Source organism: Brienomyrus brachyistius, chromosome 12 (assembly GCF_023856365.1).
Source record: "Brienomyrus brachyistius isolate T26 chromosome 12, BBRACH_0.4, whole genome shotgun sequence".
NCBI classification, from domain to species: domain Eukaryota; kingdom Metazoa; phylum Chordata; class Actinopteri; order Osteoglossiformes; family Mormyridae; genus Brienomyrus; species Brienomyrus brachyistius.
In genome coordinates this window covers 23,221,262-23,246,479 of record NC_064544.1, presented here as the reverse complement: position 1 = coordinate 23,246,479, position 25,218 = coordinate 23,221,262, and the positions used below count along the sequence as shown (strand labels likewise).

Genomic DNA, 25,218 nt, shown 5'->3' with positions numbered 1-25,218 from the left:
ACCTGAATTGTTTTAATTGATCAGCAGTTTGATCAACCTTGGTTGTTTTAAATGTGCTTTATAAATACATTTGACCTTGATAATAAATCAAATGTTTATTTTTGGCAAATTTTATATTCATAAATTTTCATAAATTACCTTTCAAAATATTTGATGCTCTGTTCAATGAGAAAAAAATAAAACATACTGAACATTTTATGTGTCGTCTGCAGTATTTGAAAGCTCACAGCTATTTCAGTCTTTGAGCAGAGCTGTTAGCATTCCACTCCTGGCACAGTAAGAAGAAGAAAAAAAACTGTCAGCTACAAGGAGGATACAAAATAGAATATTGCATTATGGAGTTTTAATGACACTATAATAAAATGACCTTCACTTAAATGTGCTAACATTTATGCAATAGCCTCCCTATAAATGAATCAGTGTTTCAGGGGCCTTATTTGGGTGGCACTGTGGCCCAGTGAGTAGCGTATCACCTCACATCTTCAGGACTGAGGGTATAAACCCCACACTGTGTGGGTGGTCTGCTTGTTCCCCCTGTGCTGTGTGGGTTTCGCATACTTTCCAAAGACATGTAATCATGAGAAATGGTGTCTCTGAATTGTCCAGTGTGTGAGAGTCTGCATGATATTGCCCTGCTAGCATCCCATCCATGGATCTAAAAGGTTTAATATATGTATGATAGATGTGATAGATATGTATTGTCCATATCACCAATTGCTCCATGAGCTGCTTTTCATCCTCATCTGCTTTGGACAAATGCATCTGCTAAATAGATTAAAATAACCATGTAATGTATTTTGCTCAGAAATCTTGTCCACGATTATCCTCGGCCTTATGCCTTAAGCACAAGGCCCCCATGCAATCCTGTACTGGATAAATAATGGATGGATGATTTTACTGAATATGCTCAGAATTCAGTTGTATGACACTAGAAGCTTCATATGGGCTATAGCTGCTTTGAATTTCCTGAATTAGTGACTGCATTATGATCACAGTTAAAGGCAAGCTCTGGTGCAATGCCAGCTGTCCCACGTTTTCTGTGCTTGTCTGAGTTTCAGGCTGCAATTTACTGTATTTTCATGCCCATATGTGGCCCCAAATCTTTCTGATACTAGCTAAAAAATTTCCTATCTTAGCAAACGGTTATTATGACCAACTGTAATCCTATTAATGTATAATTATGTCCATTGGAAAAAAATCTGGTTTTTACTTCATCATCCAGTTTACAAATACTGGTCCTAGTCAGGGTCGCAAGGGGGCCTGGAGTCAATCTCAGCCAGCACAAGGAACAAGGCTTTGGAATACTCTGGGTGGCACGCCACTCCATCACAGGGCACGTAAAAGCACACAATCATACACTGCAAGTAATTTATAGGTGCCATTTAATCTAACTGCAAGTTGTTGGACTGCAGTAGGAAACTGGAGTACCAAGAAGAACGGCACACAGCATGGGGAACATGCTCACATTACATGCAGAGTTAAGATTCAACTGTAGAGGTATATGCTACTCACTGAGACTTCATGGCACCCATTGTAAGGCAATTCTTTTGTATAATGTTCTTACATTAGTGAAAATCCCTGTATTGTGGTTCATTAGTAGCATACTATTACACTTTTCTTTAGTTAGGCTACATATCTGCAGTGATTTCTATAAATAGTTCAAAATGTAGTTGACAGCAGTTTTAATGAAGTGTTATTCTCCTGCAACAGTCAGATTCATATGTAATGTTATTGAATTGAGCAACCTATACTTGTTTGAAAATTTCCATAAACATTTTAGAGACATTTCTGATTATGTACTTTTTAAGAGCACGCATATTCTAAAGGACTGAAAGCATTAATAAAGGCATTTAACTTGACTCTTACAGCGAATGTCATGGACATATGGTAAATGTAAAAAAGAATTGTGGATGCGTCTGCTTTAGGCATCGCTGCTAATTGCAGTGCATTACCCTTTTGTTTTCCATAGACCTGAGTAATTGCAGACAGAACGTGTTATAAAATGTAATCTTGTGATGGTTACAACGTTTTTATAAGTACAATGCGGTGAACATAATAAGAAGAATAAATAATAAAAAGAAGAATAATAAAAAAGAAACAGTCCCCCATTCATAGCTTCCCAGTTCTAGGCCGCGAGGAAGACGTCACTTCCTGAGAGATCGTGTCAGGCGCGCGCGCCGCGGCCGACTTTACCATATATGGGTAAAGGCGCGGCGCGCGACACTTTCTTCCGCGTTGGTGCTGCTGGGCGAGTCCGGGCCGAGTCGGTGGTGCAGGAATTCGAGCAGGGAGTCTGAGCACGGAGGCTCTACTGACTATTCATCCGTACGAAGAGCTTATTGCGGCGCCTGTCAGCATGTCGTACGAAATGAGTAAGTCGCCGATCGGTTGGCTTACTGCATACCTGACATCGTGATTGATACTTGCAGTGTGTAAGTGTTATGTTATCCTGGCAGCAGCTACCGGCCGAGCGGACTCCCGAGGAGCTAGGAGCCTCGCCTTGTCGGATAACTTCTTCTTGGGCTTTGCAGACTGCATGCGTGTCCGACCGGCGACGTTTCGTTACCCATGTGTCAGATCTCTCGCATCCCTGTAAAAACAAAACAAACCCGGCCATTTTTATTTAGATCGTGAGCCCACTGAAGTTGAGCCGAACCGATTACATTTGTTACAATGCGGAAACGTGCGAACCTATTCGTGCCTGTTCAGGTGTTTTTTCAGTTAACATTAACGCCCAGAAAAAAATGGTGCCTTTCTGCAGAGCTTCTGCGAATCTGTCCCCCAGCTTTGATCAGAGAATGAAAGTAGCGGTCATCCGATGTGGTTTCCACAAACGCCATCATTTATGTATTTTAGTTCCCTATAAAGAAGTCTGCGAGGAAACGGGGACTTTTTAATATCTTCCGGTTGTCCCGATTCCTTGAGCTTCCTTCAGAGTTATCTGGCTATCATGAAGTTTTTTTTGAATTTCCACCGCTGTCACGACACATTTTAGCTTCCCGACTAAGTGTGAATGCCTCCCATTTGTTGTGTTACACAACGAAATGTGCATCTTCAATTAACTGTGCGCTTTTTTTTTGTTAACTTTGTTTGGCTGCATCAAGAGCTGTCATATTTGAAAGCACAGACACAGCGAGAGAGCCTGGGCACCTTGACTGCTGATGACAGGTGACTTTGATGCTTTGCTTTTTGATGACGGCCTTCCTTCTCTTTCCCCTTTGTACCCAGAGAAAGTCTTTGCCAGCCTCCCCCAAATGGAGAGGGGTGTCTCCAAGATCCTTGGAGGTGACCCCAAGGGAAGCAACTTCCTCTACACCAATGGGAAGAGCGTCATCATCAGGAACATTGATGTAGGCATCTCGGCCGCACTTCTTTCTGCTCTGGGCACCCATCTCTCGAGCTGGAATGGGAGTGTTTTTTTTTTTAAGACTGATGTTTGGAGGTGACGGGTTTCTCTCTGCTATAAAGTATGGCAGGTGGTCCCTTTATCAGGGTCTCACCATTGCCGTAGGGGATGAGTGAGTGCAATGTATCACTTTTTAATTATAGATCTCTCTGGTCACTGCCCCCAAATTAACTGCCTTCACCAATGCCCTGCTGTGTATTTTGTTTAAGCTGTTTTTTATATTATTTTTGGCTCTGTAATGGTATAATACTGATAATACTAATGATAAATTAGTATTAGTAGTAATAATATGATCTTCAGCTGTTGTTAAAGGACTGTTAATTTTGCTGATACAATTCAAGGTCAACTCTACTTGAGTTCTGTCAGGGTGTATAAGATGTAATTCATTCCCGATTATTAATTTCCTATCTCAGTTGCCATTGGATAACGTCCAGTTTGTGTTCTAGAATCCTGCCATCGCAGACATTTACACGGAGCACCCCCACCAGGTCACTGTGGCTAAATACTCCCCCAGTGGCTTTTACATTGCCTCTGCAGGTAGGGTAGCCATGCTGTACACGTGCGGCTTGTAATTCTGCTGTTTTGCTGTAATCACCACATCTTCTGAATCTCTGCTCATTTGTCTGACGAAAAGGCTGCCCAGTCTTTGTGTCAGTTTAAAATGTTTTAAGGGTGATATGTCGCTTAGTGGGTCGCAGATCTGGCCCCATATTCAGAAGGTTGTTGAAATAAAGTAGCTGGCAGCTTAATCATATAATTTTTGGTTCTTGAGCAAACCGCATAACTCCAGCTGCTCCAAGGGGGTTGTGTGCTGGCTAGTCCCAAGAATGCACTTTCTTTCAATGGTCTTTGTTTAAAACTTTTGAAACTTCCCATATACAGATATCTCGGGCAAGATTCGTATCTGGGACACCACCCAGAAGGAACATTTGCTGAAGTATGAGTACCAGCCTTTCTCAGGCAAGGTCAAAGACATCGCCTGGACGGAGGACAGCAAGCGGATCGCCATGGTGGGGGAAGGCAGGGAAAAGTGAGTCTCGCTGCGGAGAGGCCTGCTTTCCAGCTGGGCGGTAGCGGTCCATACCCTCTGCCGAGAGTCACTTCAGCACAGATGCTTACAGTCTGTTCAGGCAGTTGCCAGTGTAAATACTTTGAATGAGGGGTTGTCTGTTGTTTTCTAAGTATTAGGTTATCCTAATTTGCCTAGAGGTTACATTTCATGCAGAATCGCCCAGATAGTTTAAAATGCTTTTAAGTGGGTTGTTTCAGTGCAAATAAGGGGCGACCATCTGCATCTGAAGTAAGTAATGAATACTTTGTAGGGCAGTAATGTATTCAGAGCCAGAAGAGGGTCGTCTACTGCTCTCCACAGCACTGGGATATAGTCAGATGAAATGATGAATATTTGAGAAAATCATTCCTGGAAGAGTCCCATAGGGGGCGTCTATTTTAAAACTGCGCCACGACCCAGTAAACCGAGCGCACCCGGGCTTCACGCTGAGCCTTCTGCGTCGCTCTTAATCTCTGAGGGATCTGCTGTGCTTTTCCTTTTCTGGTAGGATTTCTGGCTATGAAGCTGTCTTTGTGTCAGCGAAGACTCTAGAACACAGGGAAGTTTGGGCCGGTTACGTGGCTCCCTGGAGTTGTCCCCTTGGTGCAGGAGCCCAATAATGCATCAAACTCTTTATTTATTTATTTATTTATTTATTTTTTTATTTATTTATTTTTTTCCCCACAGTCACACTGCTGTGTGACAAATGGAATCCGTGCCCTGGATCCTTAATGGTATTTCAGCCATTGACTGTTCCGCAACCTGGAAGTGCTGTAGCTGATGGGTGTGGCCTGTCAAACATCCCATAATAATTAAAACTTTAGGTCTCGTCCTGTGCTCTCTGGTCAGTGCTAGCATATTGCCATGGATTTTGTCAGTGTTTTCATTCAGTATAGTGAATTTTGAGAAATTATAAAATTAGGTCATCTCATTTCTGAAGTGTTGTAATAATTAAGTAGCTGAATGGTGGGTTAAGCTAAATACTGCAGTTTGAATTGCAAAAGTAGCCCACAGCAATGAATAATTCAGTTCTGGCGACTGTTACCTGTAATGAATTTTTTAAGGTGTCTGTGACAGTTGGTGGGTTTATCGCAGTGGTGGGCAATCTTACCCGCACAGGGCCGGTGTGTGTGCAGGTTTTTGGGATAATCTTTAGGTCTGCTGATCACACTCGGGAGTGAGGACTCTTCAGCCTATCAGTCCTCTAATTAATTAATCTAATTAGGGAGTAGCAGTGAAAATCCCCATACACAGCAGCCATTTGCGGGTAAGACTGCCCACTCCTGCTTTGTCTGTGTTTAATTAACGGCTTGGTAAAACAATTTTTTTTAATGTTGGTCGGCAGAGAATTTCATTACTTTAATGAGTGGCCATTTCTGATGTGTGCAGAGGGGGACTGAGAGCAAATGAGAGGTAATTGTCCCGGCTGTGTCCCCCCCGTGCTGACAGGTTTGGTGCCGTCTTCCTGTGGGACACTGGCTCCTCGGTGGGCGAGATCACCGGCCACAACAAGATCATCAACAGCGTGGACATCAAGCAGACACGGCCATACCGCCTGGTCACCGGCAGCGATGACAACTGCTCCGCCTTCTTCGAGGGGCCACCCTTCAAGTTTAAGTTCACCATGAGCGTGAGTCATGCCCCCTACAGGCCGCCTCCGACAGGCATCCATGCTCACCTCAATCAAGACTTTTCTTTTCAGTTTCAATGAGACGTTAAACTTTAGCTGTGTGAGGAGCCTTATGGCCTCCAGAGTTGTGGTTTCGACTCTGTGATTTTGTATGTTCCCTAAGTTGGGCTGTCATCCTGGCAGTGTGTCCACTTTCTGATTTCTCACGTTTCCTGGTATTGGATCTGTTCTCATTGGATATGCAGTTTGATGGACGTAGTTCTGAACCAATCAATGAACAGAAAGTGTCAGAAGTGAGATTAATCAAATTTTCAGCTTGGGTATGTCTCGAGTGTAACCTGTGCCTAGACGTGTAGAGGGTCTGACAGCTACTGATCTGCTGCGGGTTGGATGCACTACAGCTGGTGTAGTACCGAAGTGCCACTACACAGGAATTGTGGGAATGTAGAGCAGTAGAGTGTTTATGCGGGGGTGGGGGCCAGCCGGCTGTATTTGTACAGGTATCACACTAATGACTGACATCCAGGCTGATCGAGCAGTACTGGCTCAGCAGATCAGGAAGGGGGACATTTTCTTCCCCATGATTTTCTGCACTGGCTGTTTGTTGGAAGCTTCCGGGCTCAGGGCCAGTCCTCAGCAGGCCTGCTGGGTGGGCTGTGTCTGCCAGACAGGCCTTGATAAATAACACCTCCTACTTTCGGCTGGTATCCACAGCCCACAGTCCGAGACTATCCCAGCCCTTTGCAGGAGTCTGCGACAAGGGCGCCCCCTTCTGGGGAATCCCTCCCTTTAGCACTGGGGTGTCAAACTCCAGTCCTGAAGGGCCAGAGACCTACACATATTTGGGTTTCCCCTTATTTAACACACTGGATTAAACGCCTTGTCCTAATTACCACATAGCTCTTGAGCCATTTGTGGTGAAACTGGGAGGGAGCTAAGCTACACAGGGCTCTGGCCCCCCAGGACTGAAGTTTGATACCACTGCTGTAGCAGGTGCTGAGAACCCGGGTCACTGTGGTGCAGAGAGAGGGCGCTCCCTTCTGGGGAATCCCTCCCCTTAGCAGGTGCTGAGGACCCGGGCCCCTGTGGTGCAGAGAGAGGGCGCTCCCTTCTGGGGAATCCCTCCCCTTAGCAGGTGCTGAGGACCCGGGCCCCTGTGGTGCAGAGAGAGGGCGCTCCCTTCTGGGGAATCCCTCGCCTTAATGGGCGCTGGGTGCTATTAAACATTGATGGAGTGTGCTGTGTAATGGGACAACCTGCTCTTAGGTGTACACAGCCCTGTTAATATGCATGCATGTTTACAAAGGGCTGCGCTGATAAAGAAAGGAGCCATTCTGTCTCTGTCTCTCTCTAAAACATGAGCCAGATGGACACTGTAGCAGCCAGCTGTGCTGGACTGAGGCGGGGAGGGGGGTCAGTATCTTTTTTTTATTAAATGGACTGACTTTGGATTCCATCTCCCCAGGATCACAGCCGGTTTGTGAACTGTGTGCGCTTCTCTCCGGATGGCAGCAGATTTGCCTCTGCAGGTGCGGATGGACAGGTGAGCCCCCACTCCACCCTACATGCACTGTTCACCCTTTAATCAATCCAGACATAGCATTATGTAGCTGGATATTTTACCAGATTAGGTCATGTAAAGTGCCATGGTTCAAAAATGTTCCCCTTGACAAGCCTGATGCTAACTTGCCATTAATTATACTTCCTGGACCCCCCGCCCCCAACCAAAAACTACAGTAGCACTATCCTACTGATCTTTGGGAGGAGATGTACCTGCAGATGGTTCTCTATATGTCAGCAAAACCCAAGACCACACTAAATGGGCCGTGTGCTCATTGGGGTCCCCATAAACGGAAGGGCATTAAAAACACCCCCCCCCATTCTCTTAGCTAACCCTCTGAGGAATAACACACACAGAGAGGCTAAAAAAAACAGCGCATGTCAAAGTGGGCATTCCAGTTATCTCTGCAGACAGGAAGTGGTGTGAACTCTTAAACGGATGGATGTTGGTTCAGATCCCCAAGTGAATGACTTCAGTAACTTTAAATCTGTCTCTAAATGTGGAAAACAAAGGATTTCGTATAGGAGCCTGTTGACGAGGTAATTAGCTGCACGTTTGGGACGTTGTGTTAATGTTTTATTTTTTCCCGTCTCCAACCAGATTTTCCTCTATGATGGAAAGACGGGTGAGAAGACAGGAGCACTGGGCGGTGAGAAGGCGCATGACGGTGGCGTTTACGCGGTGAGTGTGCAGCGTGCTGTGCCGGTGAGATGGTTTATTTTTAGTCGCTGACTGGTCACAAAATGCCTGACCAACCAGGTGCCCAGACTTAGAACTGACAAGGACACTGGAATACCAAAGTTTTGTTGCATTCGGTTCAGAGTTTTGTTTCTAGATGGTCAGAGAGGGATTGGAGGCCGGATTGGTGGGGAGTCGCTCAGCCATGTAGAAGGTTCTCCAGATGAGTGCTGGGCCTGGTGTTGTGGGTCACAGTCTGTGGGGGGCATGATGGAGGCCACATGTCCTGTTTGGTCCATTCTGAAGGAGCCAAGCTCCTCGTTCGTTCAGGATATTGACATGTTTCATCCTCCGGAAGTGATAAATTCACTAATGGAGCAGAAATGGCCTGCGTGTTAGTTCACAGTCAAGAGGGAACAGATGCACATGAGGCCTCCCCCTCTTTAAAAATAGTTTGGTTAGATACGTCAGTACCCTTGGTATGTGTTTATGTTGGTATGTACCACCTCTTTTCTGAATCGGGGGCGTTCCCACCATGATAAGTCAGCATGTTGACTTACTTTTGTAGTTCATGTAAATATCCAGTTGAGGCCTTCCTGTTCAAGTTAGGGGTGCAGTGTCCACTTTTTGTGTGTATGAACAGCAGTAATATTTCAGCCTCGCTGGGTCATGTCCTGTACTGGTGAGGTACATGCTGTCTTTTGCAATTATTCATCATGGATTAAAATTCTGTACTTCTCCATGTTGTAATGTCATTTGTATTCCTATTGCTCCCCTCCCCCCTATAGATTACATCTAAGGGGGTTATGCAGATGTAGTTGGTTGAATGACCAAAGCTAGTGTGCCCCCTGCTGGTGGCAGTGAGCAATAGCGGCTGCTGAGACAAACCCTGTGTTGCTGACGTGCTGATCCGGACCTGTGTGCAGGGTATACAGCCTGCTTGGCTGCCACAGGCTCAATTTGTGGGCAGATCAGCATCTGAATGAATCCCTGTGCCACCTGTGAAAGCCCTCGCCATCCTTGGTGGGACGTGACTGGGGTGCCTCAGGACCCAAGCAGCCATGATGCTCTCCTGCGTTTGCTGTGTCATGCATTGCTCCACCTCCCCTCCCCAGGCAACCATTTGCATAAGAGATCAGTTTCATTAACAGCCATCTGTCAGGTGTGTTTAAACACGGCCCCCTCCCATCCCCCAGGTGAGCTGGAGTGCTGACAGCACGCAGCTGATCTCCGCCTCCGGGGACAAGACGGTGAAGCTGTGGGACGTGGCGGCCAATGTGGCCGTCACCACCTTCCACATGGGCGCCGATGTCCTGGACCAGCAGCTGGGCTGCCTGTGGCAGAAGGGCCACTTGCTCAGCATCTCGCTGTCTGGCTACATCAACTACCTGGACCGGAACAATCCTGACCGGCCGCTGCGCATCATCAAGGTGGGGGGGTAGGGGGGCGTTTAGCGTGTGTATTGCTTTATATATACAAGTGGGGACATTCTTAACTTGGGATGAGTGGGTTGAATGTAAGGCAGAAATATAAGGGTCATATATGACCCCATGGGTTCCCAGGGTTAAAGGTGCCATTGTTGAGATTAGGGTTTTGCCCATAGATTGATCGATCGGTCTGTGCATCTGCGTGCCTGTGTGTGTTTCATGGCAGTATTATTCAGATATTTCTTTTAAAAACAAATAGTTTTCATTTGGAATCTAGTTATACTAATAAAACATAGAAAACAAAAAGTAAAATTTTAAATATATAACTTAAATTTATTTAAAATGTATTCCATTTGGTTTTTGTGTATTTTTGTTTTACATTTTAGTAATTTTATTTCCAAGGATGATTGACAGAGTGGAGACAGAGTTGTTTGCGTGAGACCTTTAAAAAATCCTGTGTGAAAACGGTAAACATTACGCACTCTGTTCATAAAATGGGCAAAACCTTCCCGGTATTAACGGTAATTAATCAAATCGTTAATAGCTAAACAGTATTTAAAAATGTAACAAAATGTATGTATATATTTTAGACTATCATTTAAATTTCCGGAAGCAATATTTGTTTTAATTTAGTTCTTGATTTTGTTTTCATCTCTTTATTCCGGTTTATGAAGTTTCCGGGTTCATGGTTGTCTCAGGATTTCGGGGGAGGGGGAGTTCGTTTATCCCTGTGATAAATGTGGGCTTTCGCCATCCATCTGTGGATGAGGATTAGCCATAAATCCAGCCTTGCTGACACCATGCTGAATTGTGATCTTGCAGGGACACAGTAAGTCCATCCAGTCGCTGACGACTCACAGGAATGAGGGCCGGCCTTACATCTACTCCGGGAGCCATGACGGACACATCAATATCCTTTCGGGGGGGGCGGCTGCCTGACCCCCGTCCTGTGGGGGAGGCTTCCAGGTCATTGCTGTTGCCAGTCTGACAGCTAGGTGGTGTGCGACCGCACTGGAGCATGGCCTGTACTCTAGTTGCTTTCCTTAACCCTTCCCACATTACTGGGATGCCGAGACTGGGGATAATGACGGATTCTCTGGCAAAGGGCACAGCAATCTGGTAGCCAAGATGGCTGTGGACAAGGACGGCCGGCTGGTCACCTGCAGCATGGACGACACTGTGCGTTTCACCGACCTGAGAAGGAAGGAGTACAGGTGAGCCAGGTAGCTGTTGTGGTGGTCCCCTGCAATCAGGAATATTCTGCTCTACATGAGGGAGAATAGAGTACAGCGTGATTCATATTAATGTTACACACTCGTAACGTTTCCCTTTGCTGCTGACTGATAAAGATGCTTTGAACCTAGCTTCTCACTTTTACCCCTTCCTTGCCTTAATATCTCTGCATGCCTTGACCATCCTTTACTGCCCTGCCTAAGTTGGGCTGCTTAATGCTGGGACCTGTGATTTATTGCCTTTTCCAGCTGATGGGGGGGCTTGGCTGGCATTGGCCAAACCATAGTTTTCATCACTATTCAGAGAAAATAGCAGGTCCCTTGAATCTCTGTGCCTGCGAATTTGTGTCTCGTTTTGGGTGGTTTCTTGTACCATTCTTATGGAGCTTTTATTCTCTAGTGCTTCTGACCTGCTGAAGATGGACTTCCAGCCCAAATGCATCTCGGTGGGACCAGGGGGATATACTTTAGCTGTTTGCATTGGGCAGGTAATCCAGTCGGCCCTGAGTCCAGCGGCCTGTTTAAACTCATAAAACGTTGCCAAATCATCTGGCTGTCTCCTTCTGTCGTGCCTGAACAGCTGGTTCTGATGAAAGACAAGAAGAAGTGCTTCACTGTGGAGAACCTGGAGTTTGAGCCGGAGTCGGCTGCCCTTCACCCTGGAGGCGGGACTGCAGCAGTGGGCGGAGCTGTAAGTGGACCAGTGAAGAGAGAGATGCATAAAATCACTTGTTACACCTACAACATTAGACATCTGATGTTCAGACAGTGGGAGTGTTGGCATCGATGCTGGATTAGCCAGGCCTGAGTGTACACTCTGCATATGTCTGGGTCTGTTCTTCACCACTATGCCCCCTGCTGGCCTCTGATATAGAGTGTTTCTGTACCATCCAGGATGGAAAGGTACATTTGTTCTCCATCCAAGGGAACACACTGAAGGATGATGGGAAGACGATGGAGGCAAAGGGGCCAGTTACGGACATGGCATACTCCAACGACGGTGCCTTCCTGGCTGTGGCAGACGAAAAGAAGGTCATCACAGTTTTCAGTGTGGCTGATGGATACGCCGTAAGTCGATCGGCGTCTCGTGCCTCAGTTGTGGCTGTTTGTTTTTCCTCTGAGAAATGTGAGACTTGATTGTGACCTCCACGTCTTCCTCCCCAGGTGAAGAATGAATTCTATGGGCACCATGCCAAGGTGGTCTGCCTAGCCTGGTCTCCGGATAACGAGCACTTTGCCAGTGGGGGCATGGACATGTTAGTCTTCCTGTGGGCCGTCAGTGACTCGGATAAGCGGGTCAAGATCCCAGGTAAGTCTGCTTCCTTGGGAACTCCCGATACCATGGGGTAGCGTTGGCTGGCGTATGGCGCGGGGGTGTCAGCAGCCCTTGCTTTCCTTGGGATCAGAGACCTCCCCCCTTAGCATAAGCCCTCAGTCAGCTGTATGCCTGAATCCAGATGGCAGCCCAGTTCTGTGGGACTGCATCTAATTTGAGATATGGGATTGTGTGTCCTTTTAAGTGAGACCGGTGGCATGCAATGAAATGTGCATCTGTGTATTAAATATGAATGATGACATTGTGGTATCACTCCAAGTTAAATCAACTGAGATTTAATTACTAAAAATAAAATTCTGATAGAGAAATGGGGAAATGCAGAACCTAAGCTGGACTCTTGGCTCACTGGGCAGAGCTGGAGCAACTCTTAACACCAGTATTGGGGTTCAATGTCTATCTGTCTAAAAACTCCCACAGTAGTCCTTGTTGTGAATACCCAGCCTCACAGACCCTCTGTCCCACCCCCCCAGATGCCCACCGCCTCCACCATGTCAGCGGCCTGGCCTGGCTGGATGAGCACACCCTGGTGACAGCCTCCCACGATGCCAGCGTCAAGCAGTGGACTGTCAAATTCTAAACCAGCCCTGGGGCCGGAAGCACCGTCAGGGACTAGAACTGCTGTAGAAGTCGTGGCATTTTTATTTTAATTTAAACCCCCCCCCCCATTTCGGCCCCTCGGCTCACCCTCACCACCGTCATCGCTATGCAGCTCGTGCCTAAAATGTCTTTTCCTTCACCTTAAAGGCTGTAGTGGGGTAACTCTTACATGAGTGAGATCAGAGTAAGCGGCACTTACTGTGTCATTCTGCGGGCTTCCCACTCCCGCTCAGTGCTCGACATTCCAGAGGCTGTGCCCCCCCGCTCTGGTGTGGGGCCGGGTCTGTCTCACCCCTCTGACTGCAGGTTGTTTCTCTATCATCCACAGTGGTCACACTCAGACTGGGGTTTGGGGGAAGGGATGGGGTGAAAAGTGAAAAAGAAGATATTAAAATAAGGTTTATGATGGAAATACTGTGTTCTTGGTGACGCTTTGTATGGTTTTCAGAATCGCATAATGCTTTTTGTATCTCACTCATTGTTTCTGCGGTGTTTTTATGGGTAAATGAATGACTAAAATAAATGAATATAAAACCATTTTTTTGCACAATTCGGACGGTATACGCGCATCCTGTAATCCCGGTTTTGAGACATATGGCCCATTTTTTTCTTTAATAAATACATTTCTATGAGCCGTTAGTTACCGTTGTTATTGGGTTGGGAGTTATCGGGCAGCCCGCATATATATATACACATGTGCGCATTTATATGTACGTGTATATATATATATATATGCATGCACATGCAGATTTTTTATTACATCAAATATTGTACATATGCTTCTGTAAATGGTTCCGTTAGCATACAGCAGAGTGGCGCAGCGGAAGCGTGCTGGGCCCATAACCCAGAGGTCGATGGATCGAAACCATCCTCTGCTAAGGTTTTCTTCAGATCTGTTAAGTTTAGCTTATATGTTGGATAAAGCGAATTTTCCGTGTTCAATTCAGCATTTTTGCAAATGGATTCAAGCACCGTGCCATACAAAACCCTTACAAATTTTACAACTAGCACAGGGGCGTAGACCTACTTATTTAAAGTGTACTGGGTATTGATGCATCATCAGTATATGTATCTCTAGACAGCATGTGGAGAAAGCCTAAAGAGCACGGAAAGGAGACTGTAACTTGCCGGAAAACAATTACAAATAGAAACACAACCGCGGATAATCTATATGGCTACCCATGAAATGAAGAACTATAGTTTTTTCTAAGAAGCGCTTCTCAAAATGTGATCATAAATTGATGCTAACAAGACTAAAAAGCAAACGCTTATGACATCAGCGCTAAAGCTTTAAGGAGGTGGTCTCCTTAGCTACGAAAGCGCCCAGAATTAATGCGCATGTTACTACATTAAAGTAATGTGGAGTCAAGTTCCGCAGTATGATAAAGGACTATACGTGGCACGAGAGACGGTGGGGCTGGATTAAGGAGACAAACGGAGGTCCCACGGAGCTTCACCTATGCACCCAACAATTTGAAACTGCTTTCAGATCAGATTTTTGGCAATCATTTCATTCCGCATTTCCCACATCTTTTATGTCTTTTGATTTGGTCCTTAGCCTCCTGTGGGTTTTGTTCCACCGCCTGCAAGCCGGATCCAGGTAAGCAAATGCTTTATGATGACTTAATAATTGCAGGTGTACGGGTGACGGACTAGGACAAAAATGTTGGCCGGCTTGGGGCCCGAATGATCGAACCACGGAAAGTTTTGAAAAGTGCTTGTTATACACAGTTTGCCCTCCAGAGGGAGTCAGAGTTCTGTTTTCACAAGGTAACGGCGAGGTGTACTACAGCATGATCGACCATGCATGTTCCTGTAATCACGCATCTGTACATGGAGTCATTACTTTGTTTTTACTACTTTGTGTTACGAATTCGAGGCATATTTAATTGCGCCCCCATCCATTGCATTGTCCTGCTGAGCTCCAGCCGAGAACCGGCTGTTTTACTTGAAGCTGAGTTCCAGAGACTCCCCTGAGTCACATATGTGATCCGCCTCCATTCTTTAGGGATCTCTGGAGCATTTTCTAAATTGAGTTTCACGAAATATGGCCATGTGACGGCGGAAATCGCATTAAATGCGAGCCTGGCACAAGGTTGCCGCCGGGGGTCGGGAACGCTGTTGAGGAGAGTATCCGGAAACATTTTAAAAAGTAACGTGAGTCCCGTCCCTTTCACTTTCTTTCCTACGTTTTCGCCTGGACTCTTTGTATTATATTTTAGTTGCGTTTGTATTACGTTGCTGATGCCGTCCACGTTATACCTCAGTGACTCGATGGAGAAAAACTTTTTATTTAAGTTTCGAGTCCTTTAGATTTTTCTGTTAATCCAGCACTTGTTGGAAGTGTTTGAAACGTAAGCAAATGTAACTTTATGCCTTTAAGGGACACTGTAATATAGCCGGTAAGTGTTCATTTATTATTCATTCGTCAAGGGAAAAAACTGAAGAGTTTTCTGGGACAGACACTCGAGTGAATGATTTTTTAGTAAAATTAGTCGAGTTGCTACAGGTCAAGGGCCAAGAATAATTATTTTTAATAATTTGAGTTATTTTGATGCAATTTTATTCAAGACCCGTTCATTCAGACCTGAACTGAAACACTGTTTTATAAAGTTGGTTCCCTAAACAAAGATTTAGTAAGTGAGTTTTACATGTCACAGTGCAGATTTACCTTTTCAGTTATTAGAAATTAGGATTTGCAGAATAATACTCAGCAGCCTATGTGATATGAATGGTGAAAATAAATTAGAGACTTGTCTCTGTGGAGCCATAATGAGGAGCAGGGCAATCTGAGGACCCTCTCCAGGACTTATAATTGCACAGGCTGCTGTAGCTGCTGGTCTTCATTCTGCCACAGCACTGCATTAATGAAGCTCTTAATGAGGTGGTTCACCTGGTGAGTGCAGTCAAGGCAAAAGTTTGTATAGGAGACCCAGATGTCTGTGAGCCTCTGTGGCTGAAAGGACTCAGCTCTGAAGGGCTGACTGCGGGGCTGGTGGCTCTCTTGTTATGCTGCATAATGGTGCTGCATATGCAGTCCCATGATGCTTTGCAAAAAGATAAATTAAAACTGTTAAACCAGCCTCAGTGGTATTCCATGATTACTTATTTAGAAAACGTTGGGAACCCCCCCAAGCTGAACTCTTGCAGTGACTTGACCTTGTGTCCTGTTTGTCCATGGCTTGATGACAAAGGTTGATACATGTCACCAAAATGGGGGTGTGCATATAGAACGGCTGTAACGGTACACAACGAATACGTTTACCGTTTACAGCCTTACTGCATTATGTTCGGTTCACTATGCACAATGAAACGCATAAATTCATTCATTCGCTTTGCCCCAATTCTGCGTCTGCAGCCTTCGAAGGTGAAAAAGAAAGCATGGATGAATGGGATGATCTGACGTACGTATGATTTCCTATTTGCATCACCAGCTGTTCCCGCCCTTACCCATGCATCACGAAGTGCTGATCCTGTCACCTTACTGGGACACACCCACTTTACCTTCACGGAATGGGCGCATCCTGCGTGAAACGGGAAAAGGACTCATTCCTAGGCCTCATTTGAAGGAGCCTTTGAAATGGGACAGAATTGTGGTGCTGCTCTGATTCATTTAGCCTTCGAAAGCAGCCATTGAAGGATGCAGCCAGCCATTGACACAAGCAGAACTTAAATTCACAAGTAGATGTTCAACATGGGGCGGCATGGTGGTGCAGTGGTTAGCACTGTCGCCTCACACCTCTGGGACCCGGGTTCGAGTCTCCGCCTGGGTCACATGTGTGCGGAGTTTGCATGTTCTCCCCGTGTCGTCGTGGGGTTTCCTCCGGGTACTCCGGTTTCCCCCCACAGTCCAAAAACATGCTGAGGCTAATTGGAGTTGCTGAATTGCCCATAGGTGTGCATGTGTGAGTGAATGGTGTGTGAGTGTGCCCTGCGATGGGCTGGCCCCCCATCCTGGGTTGTTCCCTGCCTCGTGCCCATTGATTCCGGGATAGGCTCCGGACCCCCCGCGACCCAATAGGATAAGCGGTTTGGAAAATGGATGGATGGATGGATGTTCAACATGAAAAACATTATGATAATTGTGGGTGTGAGATGATCATTGCTAATGCTTGTAACATTTAGTCGTAATTGGTGGATTTGGGACATTTTGGTTACCCAGTAAAATACACCAACACCGGAGAGTGAGTAGCTGATAAGTCCAAGACTGTTTGTCGGCTCTGTTAGATTGAACTCTACGTTGTTGATATACCTGACTCATTCAAGACGATCATCTCAGTGTGTGTACATCCAGAGCAAGGCAAAAACAACCTCTGTAAGTTGGTCTGCCTGTGGCATAAGGCACTTGTGCCAGGTAATTTAGACCAGGCTAGTTACAGCTGTAGGGGGTATTTATGGTTACAGATATGTGACCATACTTGGTAGCGGAGAATATGGGATTTAGTTCATTATGATTATTTGTGACGTTATCAATGGTAAGTTGTGAAGATCCAAGAAGTTCATGCCTGGTAACTGCAGCCCACAGCATCGCTTGTCTGCCCACTTGCTGGTGCTTGAAGGTGTCCATCTCCAGGCCTCGCCATCTGCTCCTTCAGGAGTCACACTAATCTCATCTGTCGGCAAAAACTTAGTAAAATCAGTCTCACGACGTGTCCATGCCCATTCTTGATGGTTTAGCTTGTGTGCCTTACAGAGTTGAGGTTGTGTTTCAGCCTTTGATTTTAGCACTGTCACCTCACACTGCACCTAGTACTTCCGGAGATTATGTTCAGATTACAGTTTACTGTTAACTTTACTGTTGTTTTTTCCACTCTAATTTTTTTGGCCTGTTGTCATAGTAATAATAATTTGCTTAACAAATCTGCACACAAAAGTATGTACGCTTTCCTGTTTTACTTAGGAAAATACTCAGACCAAATTCCAATCATGCTCTTTTTTTTTTAAACAATCCATTCTTATTTGGAAATTAATCTGGACTGAAATAGTTGGCCAGAAGAGGCAAAATACATATTTGCCTAGTAATTCCTTGTATTGCAGGTTAATACATGTCAAATAGGTGTGTGTTTGTACGTTGTGTCCATCCAGTAGCCGAAATGACGCACTCTGGGGCGTAACACTGCAGTGTGACATAGCCATGTGATTATCTAACATGCTTATAAAAAACACCTTGATGAATGAGGGAGGGAAACGGCGCTCCATCATATCTCAGGTTCGGATACATTTAATCCCAAATCTCCTCCAATATCAATGAGGAAATGGACCACCTTTCTACAGCAAGTGAAAGCTGTTGCCATGGCTACCACTACGCGTCACATAAGAAATTTACAAACGAGAGGAGGCCATTCGGCCCATCAAGCTCGTTTGGGGAAAACTTAACTAATAGCTCAGAGATGTTAAAATCTTGTCTATCTCTGATTAAAAGGAACCCAGGGTTTTAGCTTGCGCTACACTAGCAGGAAGACTATTCCATACTAACTACACGCTGAGTAAAGAAGTGCTTCCTCAAATTTATTTTTAAATGTTCTTCCGCTAATTTCCACTTATGGCCAAGAGTGCTAGTATTTAAACTAATATTGAAATAGCCATTTGGCTGAACAACATCCAGACTGTTTAGAATCTTATATACCTGGATCATGTCCTTTGCTCGAGGCTAAACAGATTCAGCTCAGCTAACCTCTCCTCATAAGACATTCCTCTAAGACCAGGAATCATTCTCATAGCCCTACATTGCACCTTTTCCAAGGCAGCAATATCCTTAAGGTATGGTGACCAAACCTGCAGACAATATTCTAGGTGGAGTCTTACCAAGGAATTATGTAATCGTAGCATCACCTCCCTTGACTTAAACTTCACACCTAGAAATGTAACAGAACATCCTATTGGCCTTTTTTATTGCTTCCCCACACTGGTGAGAGTGGGACATGGAAACATCAACAAACACACTGAGATCTTTCTCGTAATCAGCTACCTTTTATTTCAGTGGAACCCATAAAATATCTGTACTTTATATTTCTGCTCCCTGCATGGATTACCTTACATTTATTTATGTTATATTTCATCTGCCCGGTATCAGCCTTGTCACTAGTTAAATCCAGATCCCGTTGTAGCCTCTCTGTTGTTATATCAGTATCTGCCACACCTCCCACCTTGGTATCATCTGCAAATTTAACCAGTTTACTGTACGTATTGGTGTCAATATCATTAATGCAAATTAGGAACAATAGTGGTCCTAAAATTGAACCCTTCGGTACCCCACTATGAACGCAGGCCCACTGTGACATTGTGCCACTGTGTCAGTTAACCAGTTTTCAATCCTAAAATCCCTGCAGCCTTGAGCTTAAGCAATAGCCTTTTGTGGTGGACAACATCAAAGGCTTTCTGGAAATTTAAGTAGATCACATCGTAGGCCTTTTTGTGATCGATTTCTCTTGTAGCTTCCTCAACAAACTCAAGTAAAATAGTTAAACAGGATCTACCTCTCCTAAATCCATGTTGGCCAGTTAAACTGATTGACCTATAGTTTGCTGGATTACTTCAATCCCCTTTTTTGAATATGGGTGTTATATTAGCACGCTTCCAATCAGAAGGTACCACATCCGCAGATAACGATATCTGGAATATTAAAGTTAATGGTTGGCTAATAATATCCCTCATCTCTTTTAAAACTATAGGTAAGATGCCATCAGGCCCCTGTGATTTATTTATTTTGAGCTTAGCTAGGCTTAGCACCACATCAGCCTCAGTTATACATATATTGGTCATAGACGATGCTATATTCATACTAAATAGTAGAAAGTTACTTGTGTTTTCTACTGTGAACACCCGTGTAAAATAATCATTAAACTCATTTACTATATCAATTTCATTTTCAGTCATAAGGCCCTTACTATTCTGCAAATTAGTCATTTCAGCTTTTAGAGCTCTTTTGGAGTTAAAGTATTGAAAGAAACTTTTATTGTCATCCTTAGTCTCTAATGCAATCTTTCTTTCTATATTCCTCTTGGAGTATCTAAAGGTATTGTTTAACTTAACCTGTAGACTTAGATACTCCTGCTTAGTTTTTAAATCATTAGTTAATTTCCATTTGTGGAACAGAGCCCTTTTCCTCCTGACTTTATTCTTAATTTCCTTAGTAAACCACCTTGGTTGTAGTTTCCTAGGTTTAGTTTTGCTATAAACAGGTATGAAGTCCTCTTGCACTTGCAACAATGTGCTTTTAAAAAATTCCCATGCCTCTTGAACCATTTTGCTCCATTCAGTTTACAGTTTCTAGTTTCAGTCTCATACCATTAAAGTTAGCCTTCCTAACATTGTATACTTTTGTTTTGAACTTTGCTTTTCGGACACTAAAATTTACCTCAAATTTAACCATGTTATGATCACTACCTTCCAGTGGTTCTAAAACCTCTAATTTTCCAATCCAATCCTGGTTATTAGAGAAAACAAGATCAAGAAGGGCTTCTCCCCTGGTAGGGGTGTTAACAAACTGAGTAAAAAAACAATCCTGTACTAATTCCACCATCTCAAGTTCATTTACAGAAGAGCCAGGGACTGTGTCCCACTGCATCCCAGGTAAATTAAAATCACCCATAACCACCACATCATTTTTATTACTTATAATCCTGATATCGTCATATAACATTCTGCTTTTCTCTGCAGTTACATTAGATGCTCTATAACAAACCCCAACAATTAGGCCATTTGAGTTTTTAGCATCTACTTTTATCCATACAGCTTCTGTACTTTTATTTTTATCAGTGAGCTCCCTTGCCTGCAAGTTTTCTTTTACGTACACTGCAACACCACCTCCCTTCTTGCCTATCCGGTCTCTACAGAACAACGTGTAACCATCCATATTATATTCTTCATCATTGTTGCTCATCCATGTTTCAATTATTCCTATAATGTCATAAGTGTCTGATGAAATTAAAGTTTCTAAATCATGAATTTTGTTTCTAATACTCCTAGCATTTAAATACAGACAGCAAAGGGTAGGCCTTTCATACTGCCCACTTCTAATATTTATTGGGGCTTTCCGTCTCTCCCCACCTAAATTCATAACTAACCTCCCTGACCCCCCAATCCCTAGTTTAAACATTCCTCAACTCTACACATACGCCTCCCCAATACACTGGTTCCTTTCTGGTTCAGATACAACCCGTCCGGCTTGAACAGGTCCCACTTGTTCTAGAAGGTCTTCCAGTGCCCCATAAATCTAAACCCCTATTTCCTACACCACCATTTTAGCCACACATTTAATCTCCTTATCTCAGCTAATTTAGCCTGGCTTGCACGTGGCACGGGAAGTATTCCAGAGAATACCACTGTGGATGATCGACCTACGCTCACCCAGCTCTCTTGACCTACCTGTTCTTCACTATCCCCCCTCCCCACCTGTGGCGTACACACCGTCTCCCTAAAAGGCGTACTAACTCTCTCCTTTAACTGATTGTTGTGCTGAATGAGAGCCATCTCCTCTTGTACAGCTGGAAGACCATAAGTGAGTCCGCTAACTTACATCGCTCGCAGACGAAGTCCGACTGGACGCAAACATCCAGAAGGGCAAACACAACACTGAGCTGGCCCCATAATTAACTAGCTCGCTATAATTCCATACCGTACTCCCAGCCCAGTATATTAATATAGCGTATTTAACTTTTAGTTGATCTAATTAACGTATAGTTAAAACAATAAAGTGCGGAGAAGTCTTATCCTTAGTTTTACAGGAACATGTGAAATATGCAGCTGTACGGAGTATTTACAAAGGAGAGTTATTTTGCACAGTAATGCATAACTCACTGTCAATGGCAACAGCCGCTGAATGGATGTTAGTCTTATCCTTTTTCAAGTGTAGCTCATATGAATTTAAGGGAAATTCTCTCCCAAAAATCAAACTTTTTATTAAAGAACAGTGTTTCTATATGTCATCCGCAATGACTGTTGTATTAAGTTTAATAACAGGTAGTAGACTATGTATGTACAATTTCCTAGCAATACTGAAAATGGCCGCAAGGAGGCAACAGTGTGTGTGTGTGTGTGTGTGTGAGTGAGTGACATCACAAAAGAACTTCTATGATTTCTAGTTTTAAAAAATGGATTCCTACTTATAAGTCATGCTCTTCAATGGAGAAATTCAATATTTGAATTCTCGTCAGTGTTGTAACCCTAGTGGTTCTTGTAAGAAACCCGTGTTGGGAAGCGACGCTATCGGTGGCAGCTGAACTTCGACACTAGAAATGAACAATAAACGTGTTACGCCAAAGGTTGCTAATGTAATGACTGTGGAGGTCAGGCGTTTGATAAGGGCATTGATTCTTCAGGCAGAGTCCCGATGTTCCGCCATCGTGCACAGCGTACTAACAGCACCTGCGGCACGTTGTTTAGGTGGCTGCCCACGCCATCTCTCTCTCCTGCCCCTTTTCATTCCCTCCCTCCCTATTTTCTGCCTTAGATGGGTGTTGCTGAGATGTATTAAATCTCCAGTTCACAATGAAGACTAAGCTTACCACGCAGTCTTTTCAGGAACGGTGCAGAGATAGCAGACTAACGAAGTCCACCGCAGCAGGCTTGTGTGGGTACTGCCCTGAATCCCAATTGTTCTTATATATATTTTTCGTCCTGCATGCTCACAATAAGATATGAAAGCAGGTGACTGTTTTCATGCAGCAGTGCTCCTGTTAGTCATGCAGATATGTGTCTGACAAGCAGGGGGCGTATTGATTAAGAATGTGTACTTGCAACAAAAACCTGCTGAGTCAGGGTTTGGTGGTTGTACCCTTATATCAGTAGATATGTAGCATCACAGACCACTAGAGGGTGAAAGCAGGAGTTTTTTAATTAGCTGGTAATAAGTGAGAAACAGGGAAGCTTTTGCACAAATGACCACTGCTGACTTTAATGAAACCATGTGTGCTCTGTAAGTCAGCTTGCGTACAGGAGCATGTGGGTGACTAATGGCTGTGAGATTGGCATTCCCGGCGGCTTCAGTCTGCCTGAGCACTCAAACGCTCTTCTATTTCCCAGAATAAAAGGGGAAAATCAAAACTTCAAGGTTGTGAACAACTTAAGATGCCAAACAGTGTGCGATTCATCCTATGTGGGGGAGCTGGAGCCGATCCCAGGCAGAATAGCATACCTGGCTCGGGTACAACCTGACAATGATAGCAGACCACTGCAGGACACTTTCACAATGGGCAAGCTATTTCCAGCAATTTACCCAACTGTACATTTTAACACTTTTTGAGTGGGATTTGAACCCCCATCCCTGGAGATGTAAGGCAACAGTGCCACCCATAGGTTAGGAATTATACTGCACATTTTTATTTTACAGAAATTGCAGTGGACTTACTGATGTATGATGCCGGAACAGCAGAGAAAGGCAACCACCGTTAACAGAGAGGGATATGATTGCACAAGCGGTCCCAGTGGCAGATCGAAGGCACGCCCACTCATCTTGTGCTCTCAGCATAGTGTGACTGGGGAGGGGCCATGTTAATCATTGGCGAGGCTTGGGGGCAGCAGTGCAGGCTGGGTGGCCATGGGCCTGGCACACAGCGTGCAGACAGGAGCTCCGGAAGGATCCGCCTCAGGGTGAGTGCTGGAGATTAACCGCGGTAAAGGTGGCTCGCGGCCCCGGCCAGGCCGAGCGTGCAGCCTAAGATTTATTACCTGACATCGTCGGGCTCCAGGAGCACAGGTGCTCCTATGAAACGCCAGAGGCTCGGCTGGGGCACCACCGTAAACACCTCATACTCCCACGCCTAACCTGCAGGGGGCGCCAGGTGGTGTTTAAAGCTTTGACTGGTGCTACTATGATCCCTCTCCCCTGGGGGAGAGCGGCAGGTGCACCTCCAAGCCAGGCACCTGACCCAGATAGCTTCAGATGCGTGCATTGCCACAGTTTCCCAGACAACCGTGTAATGCAGGCAGGTGAAGGGATCTATGAGGGTCACCATAATCAGCGTGGTGGGGCTGCTCCCGCAGGTGGATCAGCTTGTCCTTTCCCAGGTTCCCCAGCTTATGCTCAGTATGTGCCGTTAACCAATGGTGTTGTATGTAAAGTTCACATGATCTCTTGAACTGATCAATCATGTTTAGTTTCTGTCTCCCTTTTGCCATTGCAAACATGGTGTTTCTGTATTCATTTAGAGAAAATATATTATTTGTAATTTTAGCTCATTTCCGGTTTTATTTATCAGTTGCTGTCAGGGATATAATTGTTTACAGATTGAGGGAAGTATTTGGGGGTTGGCAGAGTACGTTTGCTTGCTCTTGCAGGAGAGGTGACTGGGCCTCTAGGCTAGAGTTTGACCTCAAATGTCTATTTATACTGGATCACCCCAACCCCAAGTAAACATTACAAAAAGGCATGCAACACCGCTCCCTGCAGGCGTGCCCGGGTCGCTTGCCTGCCACAAAATCCATTAGATACCCTCCCTCACTGCCTGCGAGGCCCAATTCAAAACGTACTCTCCTCGCATCCTGTAATTTCAGACGCAGAAGCTGCATAATTAACATAATTTAACATGTAATGAAAATGAGCTGCAGTGAAAATATTGGAAAGCGCCTGCAGTTCTGGCGGGGATGGGGGTGCGCGGCTGGGTGTCTGGCACGCGCCCCCAACTCGACGTGACTGGCTCTCTGCCAGGGTGTACTGACTGGCCTTGACTTTGGAGGCTCCCGCTGTTTGTATTTAGCTCTGCCTGCCTTTCGGCCTCCCTGTTACACAGTAGATTTGGACTCTGCTGCGTAGAGGAGAGAATGCAGTACTGTGTGACCTCAGACTGGACCTGCCGTGGCCTGGTCCGCTGGTGGCTGTGAAGGCTGTCAGTTCCATGCCTGCTTCATAAGCCTTGCAAGGCAGGGAATCCAGGCCACCCTGCTCCCTAACCTGCTGGCTGCGGGGGATCAGAGCTTTTTGGTGGGGTAGAGTGACACAGCACAGCCTGTCTGTCCCGCACGATGGCATGGCATGAAACGCAAACAGTCATTAAATATGTTCAAGATCCAGAAGGTCCAGCAGCCATTGTGTCCTTAAGCTGGGTGCACCGTTAAATCCGAGTTGCATCAGTACTCAAATGAGAGGAACATTTTAATCCGCATGTAAGATGCTTTTGGTAAAAATGGCTGCTACAGGCAGACTGCCGGTTAACCATGAGCGAGTTTCAGATGTCTGAAGGTCCAGAAGTGTCCTCCTGCTGGCAGGCTGCAGCAGTATGGATCTGTGACGGAGGAAGAGAGGTGGCTGAGTTCCTGCAGCTCGTTGGCTTGCAGAGGGTGTCCCTGTGGGGACGTCACTCC

The 25,218-nt window shown here is 45.1% G+C and overlaps 2 protein-coding genes and 1 long non-coding RNA gene across 7 annotated transcripts in view; 2 read left to right on the top strand and 1 right to left on the bottom strand.

The window, feature by feature from the left end:
• Positions 1-1,365: 1,365 nt before the first annotated feature.
• LOC125704573 (uncharacterized) lies at positions 1,366-2,940 on the bottom strand. Its single transcript, XR_007381182.1, has 2 exons — positions 2,692-2,940; positions 1,366-2,590 (listed from the first exon to the last, which is right to left on the bottom strand). It is a non-coding gene; the product is annotated as an uncharacterized LOC125704573 (long non-coding RNA).
• Positions 2,215-13,550, top strand: wdr1 (WD repeat domain 1). Of its 2 annotated transcripts, none has more exons than XM_048970286.1 (15): positions 2,215-2,372; positions 3,229-3,350; positions 3,853-3,943; positions 4,289-4,436; positions 5,907-6,087; positions 7,553-7,630; positions 8,249-8,329; positions 9,523-9,756; positions 10,576-10,665; positions 10,813-10,967; positions 11,386-11,473; positions 11,566-11,676; positions 11,880-12,053; positions 12,150-12,294; positions 12,792-13,550. In XM_048970286.1, exons 1-15 carry the CDS (start codon positions 2,357-2,359, stop codon positions 12,896-12,898), a joined length of 1,821 nt encoding a protein of 606 aa, XP_048826243.1. In that variant the 5' UTR covers positions 2,215-2,356; the 3' UTR covers positions 12,899-13,550. The 2 variants fall into 2 exon arrangements, with proteins under 2 accessions (XP_048826243.1, XP_048826244.1); XM_048970287.1 differs by having other exon boundaries at positions 10,576-10,668; positions 10,816-10,967.
• Positions 13,551-13,682: 132 nt separating this feature from the next.
• Positions 13,683-25,218, top strand: part of slc2a9l2 (solute carrier family 2 member 9, like 2) — a 102,712-nt gene continuing 91,176 nt past the window's right edge. The window contains exons 1-2 of one of the 4 annotated variants that reach the window (XM_048970291.1): positions 13,683-15,075; positions 23,249-23,508. The gene's annotated coding sequence lies outside the window, so the exon portion shown is untranslated. Of the gene's footprint in view, positions 15,076-15,134; positions 15,321-23,248; positions 23,509-25,218 lie in introns of those variants that run through there. The other 3 variants (XM_048970288.1, XM_048970289.1, XM_048970290.1) reach the window with 3 other exon arrangements.

Coding starts and splice junctions, on each gene's coding strand:
- wdr1 (XM_048970286.1), top strand. Junction 9,757..10,575: donor GGCCGCTGCGCATCATCAAG/GTGGGGGGGTAG, acceptor GTGATCTTGCAG/GGACACAGTAAGTCCATCCA. Junction 11,474..11,565: donor TAGCTGTTTGCATTGGGCAG/GTAATCCAGTCG, acceptor GTGCCTGAACAG/CTGGTTCTGATGAAAGACAA.